This window comes from Platalea leucorodia, assembly GCF_965183815.1.
Source record: "Platalea leucorodia genome assembly, chromosome: 14".
In the NCBI taxonomy this organism is placed as follows: Eukaryota; Metazoa; Chordata; class Aves; order Pelecaniformes; family Threskiornithidae; genus Platalea; species Platalea leucorodia.
Window position 1 is genome coordinate 9621479 of NC_138836.1, and position 23537 is coordinate 9645015.

General features: G+C 51.6%; 3 protein-coding genes across 5 annotated transcripts; 1 reads left to right on the top strand and 2 right to left on the bottom strand.

The window, feature by feature from the left end:
* Positions 1-5663, top strand: LOC309597437 (uncharacterized protein C17orf67 homolog). The gene is made up of 4 exons (XM_082326819.1): positions 1-72; positions 752-852; positions 3884-4023; positions 5529-5663. The coding sequence occupies exons 1-3, from the start codon at positions 18-20 to the stop codon at positions 3998-4000; spliced, it is 273 nt and encodes a 90-aa protein (XP_082182945.1). The 5' UTR covers positions 1-17; the 3' UTR covers positions 4001-4023; positions 5529-5663.
* Positions 5664-6162: 499 nt separating this feature from the next.
* On the bottom strand, positions 6163-17576 carry PCYT2 (phosphate cytidylyltransferase 2, ethanolamine). 3 transcript variants are annotated; one of them, XM_082326781.1, is made up of 13 exons: positions 17467-17576; positions 16881-16969; positions 15935-16096; positions 13969-14035; positions 13386-13470; positions 12276-12320; positions 10746-10884; positions 9984-10066; positions 9719-9796; positions 9041-9106; positions 8721-8786; positions 8141-8229; positions 6163-7448 (listed from the first exon to the last, which is right to left on the bottom strand). In XM_082326781.1, exons 1-13 carry the CDS (start codon positions 17550-17552, stop codon positions 7358-7360), a joined length of 1146 nt encoding a protein of 381 aa, XP_082182907.1. In that variant the 5' UTR covers positions 17553-17576; the 3' UTR covers positions 6163-7357. The 3 variants fall into 3 exon arrangements, with proteins under 3 accessions (XP_082182907.1, XP_082182909.1, XP_082182908.1); XM_082326783.1 differs by lacking the exon at positions 17467-17576 and adding an exon at positions 17117-17455; XM_082326782.1 differs by lacking the exon at positions 12276-12320.
* A 103-nt stretch (positions 17577-17679) lies between these two features.
* SIRT7 (sirtuin 7) lies at positions 17680-23050 on the bottom strand (the record flags this gene model as incomplete). The annotated part of the gene is made up of 10 exons (XM_082326780.1): positions 22871-23050; positions 22663-22800; positions 21993-22097; positions 20102-20172; positions 19933-20005; positions 19342-19440; positions 18625-18861; positions 18301-18381; positions 18010-18116; positions 17680-17908 (listed from the first exon to the last, which is right to left on the bottom strand). Exons 1-10 carry the CDS (start codon positions 22964-22966, stop codon positions 17680-17682), a joined length of 1236 nt encoding a protein of 411 aa, XP_082182906.1. The 5' UTR covers positions 22967-23050.
* Positions 23051-23537: the final 487 nt, after the last annotated feature.

Consider the following 23537-nt stretch of genomic DNA (forward strand, 5'->3'; position numbering starts at 1 on the left):
GAGAAAGGAGACTCAAAATGAAGAAGTTGCTTGCGGTTGTCTTCTTTTTGGTCCTCATGACCATTTCTACAGGTAGGCGTTTATGTGAAACAAACCTGCGTTGTGTAGAGCTGCAGAGCGTAGTATAATCGTATTAGTTTATCAGCCTTGTATTTTAGTATCTTCATATTTCATTTTTAATCCTTAACTGCTTTTATATTGCAGGCTTTCCATGATTTGATTTTTAACAATCATGCTATTGTATTAGATATTTTACTCTCTGCATTACCACACTGTAGTAATTTATTCGAAAACCAAAAAGTTTTATTTTACGAGCTTACTGTTTTGTTTTACCAAGGTCCTGCAAGCTAAGTGTTCGATGCAATCTCTCCTTTGCAAGAAAAGTCTAACAACTCATTACTCTGAAAAATAATCCTAAAAAGTAAAGTAAGACAGAAAAGAACAAAGAGTTGGAAGAGTTACTAATGTCAGTGGTTAGATGGTGCTGTTACATTTTCTCATTTTAGAGAGTAACATGAATATGTAGGGTTTGCTTCATACTGGTAGAACTATAGAAAGCACAAATATAAAAATGGTTTAAAATTCCACTCGTATCTCCTGGAACGAAATATCCCCTGGGAAGGGGCTGTAATTTCAGAACACTTTGTATATTGACAAAAATCAGGTTTGGAGACATTTCATTTTACAACTGACAGATAAAATATTAAATTGTTTGTAATTTCAGAACTAATTTCTGCTTTTCTGTCTTTAGACACTTCACCAATTTTGACTGAAAAAGATGCTAAACAGATTCTGAGAACTCGTCGTGAAGACAGACCGAGAAAAGCTGGTTTTCCTGATGAGCCAATGAGGGTGATTTATGATATTTATTTTTAAATTACATTAATTAAAAAAAAAAAAAAACAACACCAAAAACCCCAAGACATTTATGTTTAGTATTAAATTTCTATAAATTTAATTCCAAGCAATGTGTTATGAATATCACCCTTTTAAGCAGCTCAATTCTTCCTTAAAATATTAAAAAACCTCTTTACATTCTTTCAGTTACTGTTAAGTAGCATTCTGTAAGTGCTGAACACTGCTCAGGAAATGTATGCTTGCAGAACGTGGAAATTATTTACCACGGTTCAAAAATGCCCATTAAATTATTGAGAAGAAAGTGACTTTTCATTTATAGAAATGTAGATTTCATCGGGTTGTTCCTGAAAAACTAAATAACAGGAAAAGTCTTCTGCTGACCGCACCTCCTGCACTCAAGGCAGAAGGGAGACGCAGGCGTCAGTGGTGAGTGCGGAGATCGAGGTAGTTCTGAACTAGCTTTTAAAATCACTCACTTTCATTCCCTTATTTATGAATGCTACAGATAGGATGGTTTGTTACGATATTGTAGAAGTTGTTAGTTGCTAGCTTAGGGCGACAGCATTGTTTTTGCAGGCAGTATTTACCTTTATTTATTTTTAAACCATATTACAACAAAAGAAAAAGTGAAAGAATTAAGGAGCCTTCTGTTTTACTTGCTTTGACAGGATGTAACATCTAATTCTGCACTTCTCAAGAGGTACTTAAGGTATTTTGAAATTACTGCCTATTTCTTTCCAAAGTAAATACACTGTGCTAAAATTAGATGGTGCGGAAGAGGCAAACCCCACAGAAGCCAGAAAGCACACAATAGATCGTGCACGTATGACAACTACAAGGGGCTGAGCTTAGCCAGGTGCTGAACACTTCCGAACTCCCTAGGACATACACCCGGCAGGACTGCGGAGACAGGCAGCGGTTTGCCGTTTCTAACCGTTATTATATACCGGCTAAAAAGAATCCACCTGGCCGTCCTGGGCGCCTGGCCGTACACCGCTCCCGCCGTCCACGCTTCTTTGCCAAGCGTGACGGCCACAGCACATGAGAGCCGTCACAAGAATATTGCACCATGCTTGGTAACAATCTTCTGCAAGGAAGACTGTACAACGGGGCCAAAACCCAGAGGGCACGGGCTTCGCTGCTGCCCACAGCGTTCAGGACTGGGTTGATTTCTAAGCTGTTGTTAAATGAGCTTTGGAGTTTTTGAAAATCAGCGGGAATACAGCTCCCATCTATGCTTATGCTTAAGATACCATCACGATTATATAATATGTTATGTAGTAAATATATCTTAAATACAAAATAAGTAAAACAGTAGTTGGATTGAGTTAAATCCTGTGTTACAGGAAGTTACGTGGGTACATAGGACGCACTTAGTCATACGGTTTCGGTTTAGTCCTGCGAGGAGCAGGGAGCTGGACTCTGATCCTTATGGGTCCCTTCCAACTCAAGATATTCTATGGTTTTATGATCCTAGGCGGGGAGTAGAGGGAGCTGGGGCTAGAGCAGTGTTTGATTACTGACCTCCGCTGCTCTGCCCTCGCCACTTGCCATCCTACCACAATTAGCAGCACTTCGGTGAAAAATTCCAACCTTCTTTTTCTTTTTTTTCCTACACAGCAATGCTGGCTTTCTGTAAGAAAACCCGAACGTAAGAGTATTTGTTTTTCTCACTAAATGTCAAGGTTTTCAGTAGAAAAGGAGATACCTTCTGATAAAAAACCTATCCCCTCCGCCATGTGGAACACGGAGATTTTCCCTTGTGAAAGAAGGTGCATGGCTGCTGTGTCCTTGTGCACAGTTCTACCACCAGCTCAAGGAGAAAACCTGATTTTGTATGGATTCTCTGTAGCAGAATGACATGAATGCTGGGATGAACCCACCTCTGTTCATCTATTTTAAGCAAAAGCTGTTTGTACTAGGCCAGATCATGCTGAGCTGGGGAATTTAATTTGCAATTCTTTGTGAAACTCTTTGACTTCCACAGTGCTGTTTCAGTCAGAGAGCCTGTCCAGTTACAGACAGCAAGATCTGCCATCTTTGATTATTTTAAAAATGCCATTTATGTTATCAGCATGTTTTAATCTCACTTTAACCGAGCCCCTGCTTTGTCTCATGTCGCATCTTCTCGGTCATACAGTCCTGTTCTCCACGAGTTCCTAACGCAGTCTCACGGAGGGATTTGAGCCAAGTCCCCCCGCGCTGCGAGGACAGCGAGCACAGCAAAAGGCAGGGTGCTGCTGGCGCCCAGCGTACCAACCCTCCGGTCAGCACCGAGAGCAGGGGACTGGGTGGCAGCGGGAACACCCGGCCAGCGCAAAGGCTTTACACCACAGCTCCCGTTCCTACAACGCCTACTGCGCAAAGCGATGGGGGTATATTTGGAAAAAATGTATCTAGTCTTCACAAAGCTTATGAGTCCGCATGCACTGGGACTGTAACTTTTTAAAAGTAAATTTTGTTCCTGATGGAGGCCAAGTTTTTGGTACACAGCTCACTTCAGTTTGATAACTCGTTGCTTACTTCAAAAAACTATAAATTAGCGTGGGAAATTCACATTATTTTATGTATCGCAGAAAGAACGATCAGCACCGATGCATGCTACTACTAGAAGCCCCCAGAGCACTGCCGCGTGATCCTGTAAGGGGTTAATGGTTTTTAATCAGCAGGAATCGATTTTCAGAAGAGGCTACAACAGGCCTGTCTGTGAGAATCCTGTACCCTCAGGACCAACAGAGGCTTCTGTGTCGACATGCAAGCAAGAAATGTGTACGCAGAATTCCTAATTTATGAATATTGTTGTAAAATTCTTGCTCGACACCTTTACTGATCTGGGTGATGATGTCATTCATTAATATTGCTAAGCTGGGGCAAGCTGACTGGCAACACCATTTCACCCTATTTGATAATTTTAAGGGGTAAATTAATTGCTCTTACATAAGCTGTAAAATTCTCCTGGTTCCTCGGCCTGACATTAGACTTGAGCGGTTACATCATTAAATTACCTTTTCTTTTCTTTAAATAGGAGTATCTGGTTTACCTCCAGCGCTTGGAGCAGGCATCAGAAGAACAGTTCCTCGAACACTGGCTGAACCCGCATTGCCTCCCACACTGCGACAGGGACCTAGTCCATCCAGTCTAACGCTCTTGCCTCCCCTGCAATCGGTATATAGATTTCTTTTACAGTGCCTATGTCTTTCTTCATAAAAGGCAGAGCCACAAGCTGGAAGAGGAGAGAATAACCGATGGCTGGAGGAGGTACTTTGTGCTGAAAGGTCCCAGGCATCAACTGTGTCACTGTACTTCTGTTCGTGTTAATAAAACATTTGGTTATGGTTACCTGCTATATGGATAGAAGTTGGTGACTGCACAACGTTCTTATTAATGTTGCTTCAGATTGCTCCTGTTTCTCTCCTGTCTGCTTGTGCTCCTTTTCCAACTCATCTGTTCAAGTCTTGTACTTGCTCCCTTAGCTCTCAGTAGGACTGTGGCAGGATTAAACTCATAGGTGTCATCCTTGAGATATTTAAGATGCAGGCTGACCTGCTAGGAGCTGAGCCTGTTCTGCAGTATCTCAGCTGTAATAACTCGCTAGCTGCTGATCTTTTAAGTGGAATTTACTATTTAGTACACATGCTGGTAAACATTAACAGAGAACATTTTCACAGAGCTTGCATGGATTATTAGTTCTGTTTATGGTTTTCAACATCAGTGTAATAGCCAGCATCATTTGCTTTATTGCCTCTGTTTATCATACGCGTCACAGAGTTCAATGGAAAAATACACCCCAAAGCACAGCTCAGAAGCCAGGCACTACTCACGAGCCAACTGGTGACCAAATGACACATTCCAGTAGTCCTCCGTGCACCTTAGGGTTGCGGTACGGTCATCCTTCTCTTCCTTGGGCGTTCTGCACCCAGTATCAACTTAGCACTACATTTAAAAATTGTGATGTCGTGAGGTAAGGAATGTATAGGATTGTAAAATACAAGTATTAATCATAAACTCTTCCAGTTACCCAATAGCCATTTGTGATGCCAAAAAAAAAGAAGATATACCTACAGCTGTGTATTTTTATAACAGGATAAGCCTTCCTGCTTACATTCTTTAAACAGACACGGAATGTCAAGTGGGATAAATTTGAATCATCACCATAATAGCAATGCTGCATCACTCACAGTTAACTTTTTAACATAAAAGTTGCAGATTTAGCTCCACACTTTCAAAAGCCTTTAAGCAGTAGAATACAGACACGGTGTCTGTCAGGGCTCATCTGTTTCAAAAGACGGAAAGCTTGCCTGCTTAAAATTGTGCTGTCTATTTGTACCTGTGCATATCGAAATACCTTTGAAAATCTGGATGTTGTGGTAGACTGCAACGGAGCTATGTTAATCCACAATAAGCCAAAGGTCTGAAACTTATTTAAAAACAAACCCATAAAATTCCCAAACCTTAGCCCTAGGAGGTAAGTTGGCAGTTTTCAAAAAATCTTCCAGCCGAGACGCAGTTGAAAGCTGCTCACTCAGCTGCTGTAATTCTTCACAATAGCTGCTCACAGGCGATTGTGGAGAATTAATATTAGAAAAGCACTTAAATGATTTGAAGCCCATTTTATGTTATTAGTGTGGCCAACCTCAGCCTGTGTTTTAATTTTCTTTTTTTTCCTGCAGATCTCTTCACAGGCACTGAAGAGGCACATGTACGCTATGGCTGCGTTAAGGAGGACAAGACTATTCCTGCATTGGCTACGTGCTCATTGTAGAGCTGAACCTCTTTGCAATACAGTGCGATGCCAGTGATACAGCAAAACTTCCAGCTATAAATGGCTAGATACGTTAGAGACCGCCATGTATTTCCTACCACTAATGATTGCATGCATGAATAAATAAATCAAGGGTTTCCCCCAGTTTCTGAGATACGAGCAAGAACGAAGCACTGATTAGTCCTAGACTATGCTTTTTAGGGGTACAGCTTTAGAGTGTCTGAAGCAAAAGGAACTTAGAGGGGAGAGGGAACCACGTGCGGTCTAGTTTAATTTCCCAGGGAATTCAGCAAAAGCCTCCTCCCACACTGCGAACACGCGGCTTCTAGGCAGAGCGATCCCGAACCCCGGCCCCAGGACAAACCCAACACGTCCCAGAGCCCAGGCTGGGCTGCCCAGGGGCACGGAGCTCGTGCTCCGGCCACAGCGGCCTCTCCCCGGCTCCCACCACAGCTCCCGGGAAAAGCCGCTGTAGGAGTCTCCAGCCGGGGGCCCAGCCCCTTTCTGCTACCCAGGCTCGAGCCCCAAAGAGACCAATACACAACTCTTCAACATTTTATTAATGATCAGCAACAGAAGTTTACAACAGAGAGGACAACAGAACTGGCGCGGAAGGACCGTCCGGCACAGCGCAGGGAGCGGCCCAGGACACCCACCACAGCACCCTGGAATGTAAGAGGCAGAAAGGGGCTCAGCCCAGCACCCGTCCTCCTCAGGCCCTGCACCTCCTTCCAGGGGCACGCCTGCTGCGTGCCAGCCCTCAGAAAACAGCCGTGAAATTCCAGCCGACAAGGTCCCTCCCTTGGGTAACCCATCAGGCACAAGGCGGACTCCGCCGGCAGCAGCAAGCAGGGCTCTGAGCAGCAGCGGGTCCTGCCGCCTGGCGACAGGACGAGCCTTTGGCAAAAGCCCCCAGGGTTCCCACACCTCGTGGGGAGAAATCCCTCAACCTGCCCGGAAAACCGCAGAACCGAGGGGCCCTGTGCCACCACAGCCACCCACCCCTCTCAGCAGCTGCCATGCCGCTGCCTCTTGCTGGGGCAGCAAACGGTTCGCTGGCACCAGTCACAGCGGAGAGAGGCTTTATCCAACCAAAGCCAAAGCAGCTTTGGGTCTGGTATTTGTGCAGAGGCAGCGGTTGAGAAGAGCAGCACGATGAACCCCAGAGCACAGGGCCTGTCGGCACCTCCAGCAGCGGGCACGCCGATGGCCCAGCGTCCCTAACCGAAAGCTCGCAGGAGGAGCTGCGGGTGCCGCATCCCTTCCCCGGGGAGGCCGTTCTCGCCAGTCTGTCCAGCCGCTCCCACCGCCGCCCGAAGGGCTGCTCCGGAACGCAGGCTCCGGTCAGGACAGCCGAACGCGGAGGGGCAGCGGCGGCCTGGGCGGCTGCTCCATTTCCCTCCTACTAAAAGCCAGAAATGGCAGAAGGTAAAAGCACATCAACGTGTTAAAACATTAGTTATAATTAAAACCGTTTTTTTTTTTTCTTTTGTCAAATCTCCTCCTGGGAAAGGGGACGGGGGCTGATTAACGGAGGAAAAACTAGGCAGCAGGATCCCGACTCATTATGTCTGCATAATTAGTGCAGGAGGAGCGAGGACAGAAGAGGGTAGGGCAGCACATCCTGCATGCCAGCAGCGGCGTCCCCGATCAGGGGTCCCCTCTCCAAGAGCCGTCTGCTCCTCAAGAGGGTGAGGCTGCGGCACTCTGCGACCCACGCATCAGCTCTCTGCTGGCCTAGTGCTTCTCCTCTTCCAGTCTCTTCATGGCCTCCAACACAGCCAGCTCTTTTGCTTCTTTCTTCTGGTTCCTAGCTTCAAACTCCAGCCTGCATCAATCACAAAATGCCACGAGATTCTCATCCATCCCTCTCTCTAGTAGACTAAAAGCACCTGGAGCAGGGGAGCACTGCCTTCTCCTACGCTGCTTTGTTCTGAGAGTACTTCAGAAACCTCACCAGTAACCCCCAGACTCCTCGTCCACAGCCAGCACCAGAGCTTCCCACAACTGCTACCATCACTCCGAAGTCCTAGGCTCCCCCACTGGCCAAACACTACTTATTTCTCCCTCTGCAGAAGCTGCTGCTATTCCATGCTTGGTCTGTCCTGGGACAGACCACTTAGTGCTGTAATACCAAAATCAAAATTACCGCTGACCTGAACCAAGGTTCACTGAAGGTGAAGGGCTCAGGCCTAAAAGAGCAAAGCTCTGAAAGAAGCAACACGCTAAATCCCCAAGAATACAGCAAGGACATTTTATCATTAATGGAGGAGGGGGAAAAATAATAAAATGTGCTGTGAAGCACATTCTGACATAGTAGAGCTTAACTGTTCCTTTTCCTGTACAGTCCAGTACATCCACATTTAAGCAGCCTGCCCAAGCTGTGGAAGACAAAGGACCAGTTCACTGATTCTGTGCCTTTAGATAACCCCTTCTCTTCCTGTTTGATCCCATTAATTAGTCCTCAGACAAGCTGGACAGAACAGTATGCAACAGAACTGGTTGATGAAGAAAGCCAACCTGTTCTTGATGATTCTTTGCACAATTAAATCTGTGGTGAGATTGCTGCCACTGTCCACCAGCTGGAAAATGCCACGTCTCTTCGGTTCCTGTGAACAAACACGGCAGACTCAGCTGTGAAAAACACGCAGGACCTCCGGGTTTACAGCTCAGTAGTGAAAGCTGAGCAGAAGTCACGGCAGGTCCTGTGGGCACCCCGCCAGGCACGACACAAAGCGATCTCCTAGGAGGCAGAATAAGTTAACTGCTGAAAGCAAAGCTTCAGGTACGTGGGAGCCGAGCAAGGCTGCCCAGGACTGGCACTGAGCAAAGATTACAGAATTTCTCATCTGATGCCTTCATGGCAGAAAACAGGCAAAACAAAACAGTGACTAAAAGAATGGAGCTGTTGTGAACGATTTACAGGCTCTGCTCCAAGTAGCTACCCGCAGGGCGGACGAAAACCAGCAGCACCTGCCAAGGACTTCCTTGGGTAGCATCCTCTGCAATACAAATTCTCAGCTCAGGAACACGAACAAAGCCATTCTGGATCTATGAAATGCTGACAAAGCAGCACGGCCGACAGCAGCTAGTAGCTTACCTCGTACGGATCAGAACCATCCTTGTCTGGCACCACCTCAGTCATCCCATGACACACAAGCGTTACCTGGAGGAGGACGCAAAGTTGCTGACAAGATCCAAAAGATGACAGGGACTTTCCCTGCCACTGCACTCACTGCGGCACAGCCCGGAGATCAGCAAAGCCCCCCCTCCTGTACCAGGCCTGGCAGTGCAGCTAGAGCTCCCTGTAATCCTGCTGAGCGGGACCACCTCTCTTCTACACCCCTGTGTTTTCCTGCACCGCTTTAAGCGCATCACACCCCAACATCTTCATGTACATCTATACGCAAAGACTCTCACCCTGAAGTGATCCAACAGGTCAGCGGTGACAGCGTAGGGGGCTCCAATCACCACTTCCGAGACGTACTAGAAAAGAAACCGGGTAGAGTCTGGATTTGGAAAAAAGAAAAAAGAGCCAAAACAGAGGCCAGCCCGCTTCCTAAACAGACTTGGCCAGGTCATCTGGTTAGAGAGTTAGGAACTCAAATAACGGAACAGGAAAGTGGGTTTAGCAGCTACTGCTTGTCACACAGCATCTTTTTGTTCCACTAAAGAATATGCTTTCTCATAGCATGTATATAGCAAATCCAAAAGTTAATTGCTCAGGGTGCATGTTTCTGGGCCTCCCCATGCTTCTTTCCCAGGAATTTTCTCCCCTGCTGCAGGGAGCGGAGAGTTTTCTACAAGAGCACAGCTGCAGAGCAGAGCAGCACTCTGCAAGGCACCCTGCCTTGTCACTGCCGGTGGAACAGAGGCGGCCGGGTTCAATAGCTCGGGAGAGCCAGGACGACAGAGGAGCCTAGTGATTCCCCCTGAGAGCACACCAGCACCGCCGGCAGCCTGAAGTGATCAGTCTTCTCTTTGCCTTCTTGGTGCACACCAAAGAGCTCACGCAAGACTGCTGGCTACAGGTGAACACCACCCAGCTCCAGGCAATTTCTGGAACGGCGCAGAGGCACCTACCCTACAGGCACTTACCCTGCAGGCCAAGACACTGAGTGTTCTCTCATGGATGTTCATGATGGGATAGTTCTTCCCTTTGTAGCGATTTACTTCCTAAGGCAAAGCACCAGGCACAATTAGAAGAGAAACAAAGCAATCCCCTTTTCCTCTTGCTTTCTCCCAACATGAAAATCCTGTATTGGCCAACACATCCCTTTCCTGCCTTCCAGAGCACGGCCTGCTTGTTTCAGAAAGAACAAGTGCCAAGCTGCTCTGTCTGTGGACAATGTTATATACAGACCTGATCAAAGTGCAGCCCAGCGATGATGTAGGGTTTCTCTGCCAGCTGGTGAACCTTCTCCAGGAAATCTACATGCCCAATATCTGTAGACCTGCTTAAGGAATTGAAGCTAACATGGAAAAGAGGGAAAGGAAGACAGAAACAGATGCATTGAAAAACCACAGTGGGAGACAGGAATCCCAAGGATTTTATTTTTGCATTAATTGTTGCCTACGTCCTAAAAACAGTTGCCTCCCTTCTCCTCAGGCTCCACAGGTTCTGGGCAAAAGCCAGACATGTTTTCAGCTCCACCTTACATGGACTCAACTTTGCTTCTGTCCAGAATTTCTACCTGTTTCGGGTGTTCTGGCACAATGCCTCAAAGACTGTCCCAGGGATGAAGCGTCTGCTCCAGATGCCCTGTGCAGTCACTTGGTCTATGACAGCCAGTCCTCAAGAGGGACTAGAGTGTGATCACTGGAGCGCGGAGAGCATCCAGCTGTCTTCCCAAAACCCTCCAACAGCCACAAACCTCTCTAGAGAGGAGCTGTAGCTCCTTTCTCAGTGTCCTGTGACTAAGAAACTGCCAGTAAAAACTCCTGCCTCCTCCCCTCACGTGCACACCTACAGGAGGGGGAAAGAAAAAAGAAAAAAAAAAAAAAAAAGAGGTAAATACCCTAGTCTGGTGCCTTGAAACATGAAAACATCAAACAAAAAGACCAACGCTACTTTCTTGACAAAAAGACCAATGGTACTTTCTTGACAAAACAGAGTCAAGGATACGGAACAGGTCGAAGGCTCCGGCCACGTAGATGATAGTGTCTCCTGGCTGTGGTTCCTTCCCTGATGCAAACTGGATGATCTTCTGAGATGTCTGTAGGAACTGAGAGACGCCAGTCCAGGGACTGTGACCTTTAGGCCCCTGGGAAAACACACACCACACACCTTTCCTTTTCAAGCTCCAGGAGGGGGTTTGGACAACACACAGAACGCAGCTGCGGGCAATTTGTTAGCCTTAATTTGCAGCATGTATCACAACTCTTAGCAGCTTGGACCTTCTACATTCCTGGCACCAAATCTTTGTGCAATCTCACAAAAGCCCTTCTTGCTGTCAAACACAGTCTAAATCATCCCCTCAATAGCCAGCTAAGGAGATGCTGAGAAGAAAGCTCAGGAAGGAAGAAGGCAACAGGGCAGTCTCGGATTTCCAGAAGAAGCAAGGCTTACCAAGGGAGAAAACACACAACCTACCTACGCTCTTCTCAAGCCTTAGGACAGCCTACCCGTTCACCTGGCCGACGGCACGCCAAGCTGGGAAGGGATCACCCAGAGCTCCAGCAAGGGCCAGATCCCAGCGCCGGTGAAACCAAAGACGGAGCTTTATCCCCGCCGTGTGGCAGTTTTGGATACAGCCACCGAGTCACCCGCTCCGGCCCTGCTTCGCTCCCCTAAAGCTACCGGCTCTACAAGGCTTGAAAGAACAAAGACAACTCAGCCAGACCAGGGCAAGCCATGCGAACGGCAGCATGCAGAAGGGACGCCCAGTTGACATGCAGGGTACCTGGTGCCCAGGCATTCTCCCCAGACCCAAGCACCAGACAAGAGCCATGCTGGAGCAACAGGCCCCATAAAGCCTGCTCAAAAAACCCAACGTGGTGGAGAACAAAGAGGATAATTCAGCCTGGTCAGCAAACCCCCTGTGAGTAAGAGACTTACTCAAGCTGTAGGTCCAGGTGCTCGTTAATCAGGGACAATCCAACACCCAAGAGAGAAAAAATAAAGGGGGCTGATAGCTCTTTAGAGGTAGCCCAAGACATGAGCTGGACACGACAGCAGAGAACTCCAGGAGGACTGCTCTGCTACTTGAAGACCAGGCATATGAATTCTGCAGTGCAGCATGCTAGCTACGTGCCTGCTACATAAATGCTTCCCAGACCTCATGCAACGCTTTAAAAACGTGAACACTAGAAGGAGCATCCACAGAGGCTGTGCCTAGGCTGGAACCGCGGGCACTCGGGTCCCAAAGGAAGCGGCGATAAAGAATTTACAAGCAAGCCAGGAAAACAGCAAAGGCTCAATGGGCGCAGCAGCTCCATGGCGTCGCTGAAGGACAGTTCGCTCGCGGGTCCTGTGCGGCCACACGTGCCTATTTCACTGACAACAGTAGCTACTTAACAGGGGCAGCAGACATTTACTGAGGTTACTACAAAACGTGGAGGAAAAAACAAGCCTGCAACACAGGCCAGAAAGCACATTTGGAATCCTTCTCAGACAGGACAACAACCAGACGTCCACGACCAGAACTCACATTACCTTCCCAAAGTTGTCAGTGTGCTTCCGATAGTCTAGGTCCTCATCCTGAAGGGAGATAAAGAGTCAAAATGTTTAAGCACTCATATAGCTCATCCAACCAAGAATATGCTTGTGCGTAAGTGCTGGGAAGTCCAGGCTCAGACTGCACACCATTGATCCCTGGCACTGAATGCTGACAAACTAGTTAATATCTAAACCAGAGTTGTGTCCCAGCATGAATCAGACGAAACGTGTCCTCATCTGATCTCAGCCTGGTACCACACAGCGGCGGCGGTTCTTGCCCAACCTGCGGACCTGATAGCGTTGCACACCTATGTCCCCCCTCAACTACACAAGCCCCTGGCAGGACAGCGTCCCTCCTTCTTCCAAAGACACTCCACCAGCGTCGGGCTCAGATCTCTGCAGACAGCTAGCAGCACCGTGCCAGATCTTGGTGTGAACTTATATATTACAGCTAAGCCAATCTAACAGCTCAGCACACTAAAAGATCTCCCTCTACCCCTGAATTCTCTTGTGGGTCCCTTGTCTTGTCCCTGCTGTTATCTAGGTGATTCCATTCACTGGATTGCTTGTTTACCAAGTCAATTCAACTCATTAACCAACATAAAACTACTTCCTTTATTTTTCTTTGGTTAGGTTAGCTATCTACCAGGTAGTGAGCTGAGGAGACTCAAGAAAGGTCTGATAAGACTAGAGACAGCAGAAGGCAGAAGCATGCAGCTCAGTGGGAAGGAAGAGGACTTTCCAATTCTGGCAGCACTGGGCTGAGAGATGACAGTGGCTGCACTATGTAGTTTCCCCCTCGGAGAAGCCATAGGCTAGCCTGTAGTTCCCGTAACGTCCCCGAAGCCCACACCAATCACGAGGGATCGAAGCTTTTATCCCCCCACATCTTTCCAAAGCAGCATGGGCTGAGATCGCACAGTGATCTCGGACAAGCTGAAGCAAACATAAGCAGGGTGTTTTGCTGCCACTGCCCATAATCAGCTTGCCAGTTCTCCGTGCACCTAGGAGCCGGACTCTGGAGCTCCACTGCCATTGGGACAGCAAAAGGAAAGAGCTGGCATATGCCCTGGACTCCAAACTCCCACCCAAAGTCCTCTGACTCACTATGTTGCTGTGGTGAGCCTTAGTCATGAGCAGCATGCGGCCAACGAGGTCGGTAGTGGACACACCTTGGGTGCGTTTGCATTCCCTGCAGGGAGACAAGCAAAGGATAAAGCAGAAGCCACGGGAGCATATGCCTCTTTCTCTTCCCGCCATTACCACAGGAGCACCCGTGACACCTGGTAAATCCAAACCAGGAACCGTCCTGAGAAAGTCTTCCTTCTACCTGCTCTTGATATAAAGTATAGTGTTTATTTGTTGAGCCTCTGCATCTTCTTCAATGCCACAGCAACTGCTCCTATGAGGAAAACTTACCTTGCACAGACTTCCCAACAGAGCCGACTCCTAGTGAGGCTTCCAGACCAGAACTAGCATCTGCCAGGAAGATGAAGGCCCCGCCAGTCAGCTGCTAGTCTGTGGCACTTCCCAGAAGCCAACACGGTGGGAGCAACCGAAGCTCTGACACATTACAGCAAAATTAAAGTGTGACCTGAAGATAGCTGTGTTTCATCTGACTTCCCTTCAGGGCATGAACTCCCAGAAACTGCCCAAAAACAGGATAAGAAGGTAAGCAGCAACGGGTTACCTGTATCGCCCCGCCGTCTTCACTTCCTCATAGGTATCCTTGCCATCTACCGTTAAGGTGATGTCGTCTGCAGAGAGAGAAAAGCCTCAGAACTGCGGCCCAAGCCTTCCTGCGCAAAAGCCGTTTTAGAATGACAGTAGTCGCTAACAGGTCCAGCCCATAAGCCAGGCTAGAACTCCTGCAAGCCGAATCTCTGCGCGTACACATGGGATACACCCTGCATCCCATGGAAATGTCAGGGGTTTGCAAGACCACCCTATCTGTGGAGACAAGCAGATTCCTGGATGCTAAACACCATTAACCATCTGCTCCACCATTTTTTAGGTAGTCCAGAAAATCTGAGCTGGTTGCCCTTACAGTGAATCCAGCAGCAGGCACAACTGAATTATTGCCTGAATGACAATAAACAGCTACCATCAGTCTTAGTATTAAAAAGCACCTTAACTTCTCTAGAACCGGTTTTAGCCGTTGGTTCACATTACAACTTTTTCAGTCAATTAAACAGTCCTCCAACAGCCAGTTCTTCCCCTCCGTGATGGCACTTCTACAGCGACATCAGGCTACCCATCTACAGAGTTAATTCCGGTTCATCTTCGGCATGGTTCCCAACTCACTCTACAAAAACACCTCTCATGTACTTTTAGTGATAGTATTAAATCTTCACAAGTGAAAACCTAAGCTGGCTTTCGTTTGGCAGAACAGCCAGGTTACAGGCGCCGGCAGCTCACGAGTGCTCGCTCTCACCCGGCCGGGTGCACGCCCAGGGAAGCCGAGTTCTTCTCAAACCCCGCACCCTCACCCCAGGGCACTGGGACAGGAGAAGGGAACACGCTGCAAGCACAGCTCCGTGTGCCAGGAGAGAGGCAGAAACCGCGGGGTTGCTGTCTGTCACCTTCCCGATTAAGCTCGGCTATTTCAAAACTTATCTTTTTGCATAAACACAGCCTGGCAAAACTGCGGCGTGCAAGGGTACTATTCAGGCAGAAGTACTGAATGATTTGGCAGAGGGGATAAACGCAGGGAAACCGGAGCAAAGGCCACGAGCGCTTCTCTGTTGCCATAATCCCTCACCAGGTCTAGTAAGGGGTCAGCATACCCCAAACACACATTCAGGGCAGGTAATTAAGTTGATAAGGAATTTGATAATCACCCTGTCCACGTGAAAAAAGCATATCTATCTTACAGAAGGTTAATGATTTATTTACATTTAATGAAATACTTGGCTTATCGACAGCAGGTGGCTGGGATCAGATGAGGAAGCATACATGAAATGAGTGCAAAGACTACTCCTGATTAAACTAACCAAATACCTTCAGAGGAGTAGGGAGGAGGGGCTGAGGCTGAATGAACACGACAAGCAGCCCCAGGAAGGGACAGGGTACACAACTTCTGTTTCCTCAGAACACTGGCTCTCTTCAGTGACTATCGACTGAAAAATGTTCATAATAAGAACTAGGTCTCTGACCACACAGTCAGCTAAGCCCTTGAACAGCTTATCAGCCAGATAAAGAGAGAGAAGCTTTTCAGATCTGATCTCATCCCAGGATAAGTAGATATAAACATGATCGTATTGCTGCACACTTACCTTTTTAACAGTGTTTTTCTCATTTAAGTTTTGTAAATTACTGTTTTCCCCCACAGACAAATTTCTGCTGGTGCTAAGGGCAACCTCAGGATAATTGTCAGACAACGCGTTTCACCGTTGTAAGTGAAAGGGCTGCGTAAAACCAAGGGGTCTGGCCACTCTTAGGGTGCCTAGCACACAGACCTATTTCTCCGGAATAGCAGAACGGGAGCAGCCATGCTGCCCAGCGCAGGCGTTGGCAAGGCGGACCTCTGTACACGAGGCATCCTCTGATGGCCAGCGCTAGCCGCAATGTTCCTCGGTTTGCAGCAGGGAAACCAAGAGCACGCAAGCCCCGGAGGGCCTGCGTGAGTACAGCTATCGCCTCAGAATACCACTCACCACCATGCACACAGAAGTCACAGTTATATTTGTCCAGAGTTTCCAGTGTGGTGACATAGGGAGCTCCTGGAGCAATCTCATCCACCCACTTGATGGCTTGCACCATTTTGTACCTCTCCTCCTGTGTAAAGACAGGGGGGCCCTTGTGCTTGGCAATCTCCTCTGGGCGAGAAACAGAAAAACCCAGTTAGAAGCACGTACTACAGCGACGAAGACTCTCACCTACAGGAGCCTCACTCATTTCACGGGTAGGTGAACTTCACTGCGGGCCTCTGCTTGGATTTGTGGTGGAGAAGGAAGCCCCAGCTAGATCAGAAAGTATTTTAATTCCGTCGCATTTCCTACGTGTGTAACAAGGGCCCTGGAAATCACTCGGAAGGCGGAAGGTCCCAGTGCCCCCCCTGTACCCAGATACTTCCTACTGTGGGACTACCCGGGGCTCCTGGCAGCTCCGGAGGGGAAATTCCCCTTTTAAACAATAGCTTCATGCTACGCTTGGTTCATGCTAGAAAATATGCATCCATGAACGAGTTTAAAATCCATCTTCACGCACAAGAACTAGTTCCTAGCACTTAACTTTCAGATGGGCTTGAAATGAGTTTTCTCCACACAGAAATTTGTTTTGGGATATCAGTTCTGCAGTTTGCACCAGCAAAACCAGACTGATTTGCTACTGGCTCAATTGTTTTTACAGCACAGAATACAGATCGCCCCTCAAACGAAGCCTGCAAGCTCCAAACTACCTAATCCTCGCTCTGGAAGGCGTGACGGGGGCGGCTCCGCTCCCGTGCCGGGGAAGGTACGCTTCTCTTCTGGAGGCTGCTGCTCCCTGAGCAGCCGCAGGACGAAGCCTGCTTTGCATCGGGGTCTCTCCGCTCTCCCGGGGCTAACGTCGCTGGGCGATTCTAGAGGCGGGAGGAGGTGAAAAGCTGAGAAAACCTCTTACCGTCCGTGTGGACTCCAACAATCAGATAATCTCCCATGGCCCGAGCCTGGCGTAGCTGGTTGGAGTGGCCATAGTGCACCATGTCGTAGCTAGAAAGACAACGGCCGCAGCTCAGTCCGGGGACAGCGGGCTGCGCCTTTGCGGGGTGGCCGCGGGCGCCGACCTTGCCCTCGGCAGCCCCGGTGGGAGCCCCTCCCCGCGGGCTCGCAGGTTTGAAGCCTCTCCGCTATCCGTACCTAGGCAGACGCCTTTACAGCCGGCGCAGCGGGGGCCGGCGGCAGCGCTCCCCCCCGCCCCGGGGCCGGCCCGCCGGCTGCCCGCCGCAGCCCCGGGCGCTCGGGCCGGCCCCACCGGCGAGACGGCCCCAGCGGCTCGGCCGAGGCCCGTCAGGCGCCGGAGCCCGGGGGCGCCCCCGCCTCCGGAGCGGTCACGTCCCGCTGCGGCCCCGCGGGGGAGGGAGCCGCTCTCCCGCAGGAACCGGTGGCCCCGGGGCCCGGCCCGCGCCGCGGTCACAGAGGAGCCGGAGGCAGCAGCGCAGCCAACAACGCGGTTTATTTCTCCGGGCGCCGCCGCCCGCCCCACTCACCATCCGTCGCACCAGACGCGCACGGGCCGCTGCGCCGCCGCCGCCGCGGGGCCGCCGCCGCCGCCCGCCGCCCCGTTGCGCAGCATGGCCGCGCTGTCACCGGCGGCGCCGCCCGCAGCCGAGCGAGCGAGCGGGGCCGCCGCCCGCCCCGCCCCGCGCCCGCCCCCGCCGCCATCTTGGGGCGCGGCCCCGCCCCGCCCCGCCCGCCCGCCCTCAGTTGCTCTTCCTGCGCCGGGCGCCCTTGGCGCAGCCGCGGCCCAGCCAGCCGCCGGGGCGGGCGGGCGGCGGCCGCTCCTCCTCCTCCTCCTCCTCCTCCTCCCGCGGCGGCTCGGCCCCCGGCGGCGGCTCGGCGCCCGGCGGCGGGGCCACCGGCTTCCGCGAGTGCGTGCCTTCCTCCCCGGGGCGCAGCGGCTCGGCCAGCGCGAAGATGGGGTCCTGCGCCCTGCGGAGACAGGGCGAGCGTGGGAGGGCGGCCGGGCGGCCGCCGGGGCCGGCCGGTGCCCCGGCACAGCCGCCGGGCAGCGCCCCGGGCCGCTCACCCACCGGTCGTAGCGCGGGATCTCCAGCCCCAGCTCCGCCATCAGCAGCCGCATGACGTCGTCGCAGCGGCCGTGCAGCTTCAGGGCGGCCAGGTCGTCCTTGGGGGTCCACTGCAGGAGCGACACCAGACCCGTGGCTGCAGGCGTCTCCCCGCACGGCCGCGGGGCGAGCGGGGCTGCCTGCCCAGGATCCGGCCCGCGCCCGGGGCCCTGCACGCTCCTGGGCGGACAGGCTCGCCGCACGCTAGCGGCCGTTTGGCCCAAACCCTTCAAACCCGGTGCAAAAGGCTCTCACCTGCAGGTTCACGATATACAGCTTTGGACGACGAGTGGGTGGCTTGCTCATGCACCAAAGACGCGGGTATTTTTTCAAAACCTGCCACAAAACAGAGATTATCAGTACAGCCAAAGGCACGCGTAACTGTGAACCGTATCAGCGAGAGGAAAAGGAATGTATTACCAGGAGGGGAAAGAGGGAGGAAGAGAGACTATCACAGATGGTGGGCGAATCCTGACACCAGAGTTTACAGTTGTCTGTTTGGGAGGAGACTGCTCAGCACCAAGGTGTATCACCAAGAGGGAATGCTGCTAACAGTCTTCACCGAGTCTCTAAAGTTACCTTTAAGCTGGAACCCAGACAAAGAATCACATCTGCTTTGCTTGCAGCTTCTGTTGCTGCTTCCCAGTTCAGGGGCTGTCTCAACGTCCCCTTCTCCCCAAAGTGGACGATTGTATCTCTCAACTGTGCCCCACACTTGTGGCACATCCTGCCAGTGTGATGCCTGTGCAGGGCTGTGCGCTCCGTCACGTCAAATACTCGCACGTACTCTCTGTTGGGTGTACAGGAAGTGCAGACCTGGTGCAGGACGAAAGCAAAAAACCCGTTACCTCATTAGCGTCTAGCCCGTGAAACGCCAGGAGCCAGCCACTTCTCTCAGAAGAAAAGCACGTTTGGGGGACAATGAATTGGAAGCAGTAGAAGGGATCATCAGGGGTCAGATGCTAACTTGGAAAAGTTTGGAAAACCTCAACGAGCAAGTGGAATTACAGGGAGCCTGTTGGCTATACGATAGGAGGGATTTCAGAGAAGGCCTGAGGAAGAGTAGTCAGAAGCAGAAGGCTCTAGCAAGTACAGAGAAAAAGCTACCAAGTTGTACAGAACACTTTGGTTTGGTGCTTGCTAACTAGTTCATCCCAAACCTGATGGCCTAAAGACGTGAACTAGCAGAGGCTACCCCTTGTACTAACTCTTCTTGAGCCAGTGAGAGATAAATAGTTTACTTTATCTCCTTGCAAGGCCACCAGACAGTAAGTTTATCCTGTTCTGGCCACTCACCTCTATGTACATGTTTCCATGAAGCTCAGATATTGCTGCTCGGGGTAACCCACTCCGCAGGTGCAGCCCATCACAGTTTTGAGACACCACATGCTGCACCTTGAAGAGAATAAACCGCTGAGCTAACAGGCACGAAGAAAACTGTGAAAGTATTACTCAAATGCAGGTGACGCATATGTCTCAATACGCACCAAAGAGCCCCATGTATCAGAGCAGAACTAACAGAAGTAAAGTGCGGAGAACAGACCTTTATGAAAGCTAAATGAAAAGATGAGTCCTGCTAAGCAGAGCTCTACTAGGTCTGGCTGGCTTTGTGGCCCAGGCCCCAGACCAGCCTCACCAGGAAGGAAATAAATACAAGGTGTTAAAGAAAAGGCACCGGGGACAAACTGCCAGAGCTACAGTCTGGAGCTAGCCTAACGAAGACTCAGCTGTACGTGAGCACAGATGCTTTTTCCTACGTGGAGGTGTAGCCACCCGAGTAAAAACAGTAGTCAGGCAATCTCATGAAAAGCTTTTTTTCCCCCGTTGGGTTTTATTTATCATACTTAGACAGAGGAACACAAGTGAGGTGCGGAAAAAATATCTTACCAGGTTGTGCTTGTGTAGGCAGGCAATGCTCATGTGGGTGAGTGTGGGCTCTGCCTCACTTAGATCTGTAGCCCTGACAAGAAGCAAGGAAAAAAAAAAAAGTTAGAATTGCCATTAATCTCTTCTTCAGTATCAGCTTTCTGCTACACAGCTCAGAATTTCTCCTTACCTGATGCTCCTGCCCTTCTGCAGCAAGGTCCATATGCCATTAGGACCTCTGTAGTCTGGGATTGAAGCTGCCTGTGTTATCAGGAGAGACAAAACGAGGCCTGACGGGAAGGTTCGTACCTCTTGTCCACAAACACATCAACCCAGTCTCACCCAGGACAACCAGATACACCTCATTCATGGGTGCTTTTCATTCACTCCAAGTTTTCTTGCCATCCAGAAGGACTTTGACAGGCTGGAGAGGCAGGCCTGTGCGAACCTCATGAGGTTCAACAAAGCCAAGTGCAAGGTCCTGCACCTGGGTCGGGGCAATCCCAAGCACAAATACAGGCTGGGCAGAGAATGGATTGAGAGCAGCCCTGAGGAGAAGGACTTGAGGGTACTGGTGGGTGAAAAGCTGGACACGAGCCGGCAATGTGCGCTCGCAGCCCAGAAGGCCAACTGTACCCTGGGCTGCATCCCCCGCAGCGTGGCCAGCAGGGCGAGGGAGGGGATTCTGCCCCTCTGCTCCGCTCTGGTGAGACCCCACCTGGAGCCCCGCATCCAGCTCTGGGGCCCCCAGCATAAGAAGGACATGGACCTGCTGGAGCGAGTCCAGAGGAGGCCACAAAGATGATCAGAGGGCTGGAGCACCTCTGCTGTGAGGATGGGCTGAGAGAGTTGGGGTTGTTCAGCCTGGAGAAGAGAAGGCTCTGGGCAGACCTTATAGCAGCCTCCCAGTACCTGAAGGGTCTACAAGAAAGCTGGAGAGGGGCTTTTTACAAGGGCACATAGTGACAGGACAAGGGGTAATGGCTTTAAACTGAAAGACGGGAGATTTAGATTCGGTATAAGGAAGAAATTCTTCACTCTGAGGGTGGTGAGGCACAGGCACAGGTTGCCCAGAGAAGCTGTGGATGCCCCATCCCTGGAAGTGTTCAAGGCCAGGTTGGAGGGGCTTTGAGCAGCCTGGTCCAGTGGAAGGTGTCCCTGCCCACGGCAGGGGGGCTGGAATCAGATGAGCTTTAAGGTCCCTTCCAACCCAAACCATTCTGTGATTCTATGATTCTAGTGCAGTGGTTCCCTAATCACAGGAAAACCTTCTTTTCATAGGTTTTTGTGCTCTCTAGCATCTTTTCTCCTACCTTACAGCTCTCATTTTCACCTCCAGGATTTATTTTCTCCATTTTTACCATTATGGAATCCCTCCAGAACTCTTTTTTTTCCCTTGGTACTTCCCTACACAGAACTCAGTTCTTGAGCCTTCCCGTATTTTCACTAGACTCTGGTTGCTGGTACCTTGCACTCAGCATTCTTTAGCAAAAAGACTTGTGACATTAGCACTCATACACCCTGCCCAGAATCACGCTTCGTATCAACGACGACTGTAGAAAAGGGAAAGAAAAAGAAGGTTCCCATCTCAGAGCTCAGACAAAGCTGACATATGTCACACGAGAAGAGGCACAACCAGATTTTCACTCTTCCAACAGAGGTCACTGAAACCAACCATTTCTTAAACTGTCACAAGTTCTGATAACCACCAGCTATCCCTACTTGTCCATTAATGCAGGCACCATTAATTAGCTAACTTGTTTTTAGGTTTTACACCAGAAGCAGCTGAAGAGGCTTGAACGAAGGAAGACTAGCAATCTTCTCGTTTAAGCAGCTCGTTCTTCACACGGTCACAGAGGTGATGCAGCCTCGGAATCTCTTGGGCAGCAGACACAACCCCAAGACGCAAACTAGCAAACGTCTTGGTCACGGTTTGCAGTGCAGCCGTGTTAACACAGCATCCCAGACTCGCAACGCACATCACGTAGTCATTTAGAAACCACAAAAGAAGTCCAAACAACATTGCAACACTCCTGAAGGAGCTCCCAAAGCTCCAGCCACTCACCCCCAAAGACTCCTACCGTACTGATCCCGGCTCCTGTATAGATAACAAGGTGCTTGGCATTCCGGACAGCAGCAGCCAGCTCAGTAGCCTTTCTCTTTAACTCCTCCGGTTCATCACATACCTAGAAAATACAACTGAGCAAGTTCACATGTTTCTGAGACACAGCACATCACCGAATTGGAAGGAACAGGGAGCAGCCTGGAAGTTTTAATATGGGCCTAGGCTAGGCAGAAAAAGCGACGCAAATATCAGAAGTGGTTTCTAAACAAAAGAATGCGGGTGTCACCCATATTATCCAAGGAAGATCAAGGGAAGAAGCTTCCTGGATGGCAGCGCACGCAGCTCCATCCTCCCCAGAGACGCGCCCACGCAGCACACAGGCAGAGAACCGCACGCATTTGGAAAAGACGCAGATCTGGCAGCCGCTGCAAGCAAGGCCGACGCAGAGCCAAACCGAGGGCGGACACGGGAGGCGACGGCCGCGGGGGCCTGGGCCGTTCCCGGTAACGCGGCACGGCGGCTTCCCACCGAGGCCTGCCGCAGCTCCCCCGCAGCAGCCAGCCCGGCGGCCTCACCCCCCGCCCCCGAGCGCAGGGCTCCCCTCCCCGCGGCCACCCGGCAGCGGCGCCGGGGAGGCTCCGCGCCGCCCGGCCGGGGCCGAGCCCGCCCTTCCCCCGGCCGCCCACCTCCTCCTGCCGCCGGCGCAGCCGTTCGCGCCTCTTGCGGCGCCGCTCCAGCTCCCTGACGATGTCCTCGCTCTCGCTCAGCACCTGGCACTCCTCGGGGCTCCGCTCCGCCGGCGGCTTCCTCCAGATGCGGGACACCTGCCCGGTACACACGGGTGGTCACGGCGGCCCGCGGCGGCGGGGCGGGGCGGGGCGGGCCGGGCCGTACCTGTCTCCGCCGGTCCCGCTGCTCCTCCTGCTGAAGGATCTCGGCGCGCGCCGCCGCCTTCCGCTCCGAGCGGCTGAGGCTGCCGCCGGCCGCCATCGCCCCGGAAGCGCCGCGCTTCCGCCGCCGGCCGCCCCACCTCCGCGGCGCCGCTTCCGGTAACCGGCGAGAGCGGCCCGGCGCCAACTTCCGGCGTCACCGCCCCCGGGTTACAGCAGCGCCCCCCCGCGCCGCGGCGGACCGCGCCCCAAGGAAGCGCCAGGCGGCGGCTGTTTGAAAGCGGTTTATTGTCACGTACAAAACAGCGGCGGCCGCGGACGGACGGACGGACGGACACTATGTACAGCAATAAATAACGCCCGCCCGGCCCGCCGCCCCGGGCAATAACTTAGCAATAAATACCGCCGCCCGCCCCGCCCAGCCCCCGGAGCCCCGGGCCGGGACAGGCCCTGCTGCAGCGCGGCGGCCGCGGCCCGCGCAGGCCGGGCCCTCGCCAGAGCCCCCGGCCGCCCTCAGGCCGCTCCGCCGGGGGCAGAGCCCCGCCGGGAAACCTCCCCGGGGGGAGCCGCCGGCAGCCCGGGCCTCCCCTCGCCGCGGGCGGGCAGGGAGGCGGGCCCGGCCCGGGCAGGCGGGGAGGGAGGCCCGGCCGGGGACAGGGCAGCCCGGCCCT

Coding starts and splice junctions, on each gene's coding strand:
- LOC309597437 (XM_082326819.1), top strand. CDS start 18: ATGAAGAAGTTGCTTGCGGTTGTCTTCTTTTTGGTCCTCATGACCATT. Junction 73..751: donor CCTCATGACCATTTCTACAG/GTAGGCGTTTAT, acceptor TTCTGTCTTTAG/ACACTTCACCAATTTTGACT. Junction 853..3,883: donor TTCCTGATGAGCCAATGAGG/GTGATTTATGAT, acceptor TTCTTTAAATAG/GAGTATCTGGTTTACCTCCA.
- PCYT2 (XM_082326781.1), bottom strand. CDS start 17,552: ATGCTGCGCAACGGGGCGGCGGGCGGCGGCGGCGGCCCCGCGGCGGCG. Junction 13,471..13,968: donor AAGACGGCGGGGCGATACAG/GTAACCCGTTGC, acceptor GTCTCCCTGCAG/GGAATGCAAACGCACCCAAG. Junction 12,321..13,385: donor AGGCTCACCACAGCAACATA/GTGAGTCAGAGG, acceptor ATCTCCCTTCAG/GATGAGGACCTAGACTATCG.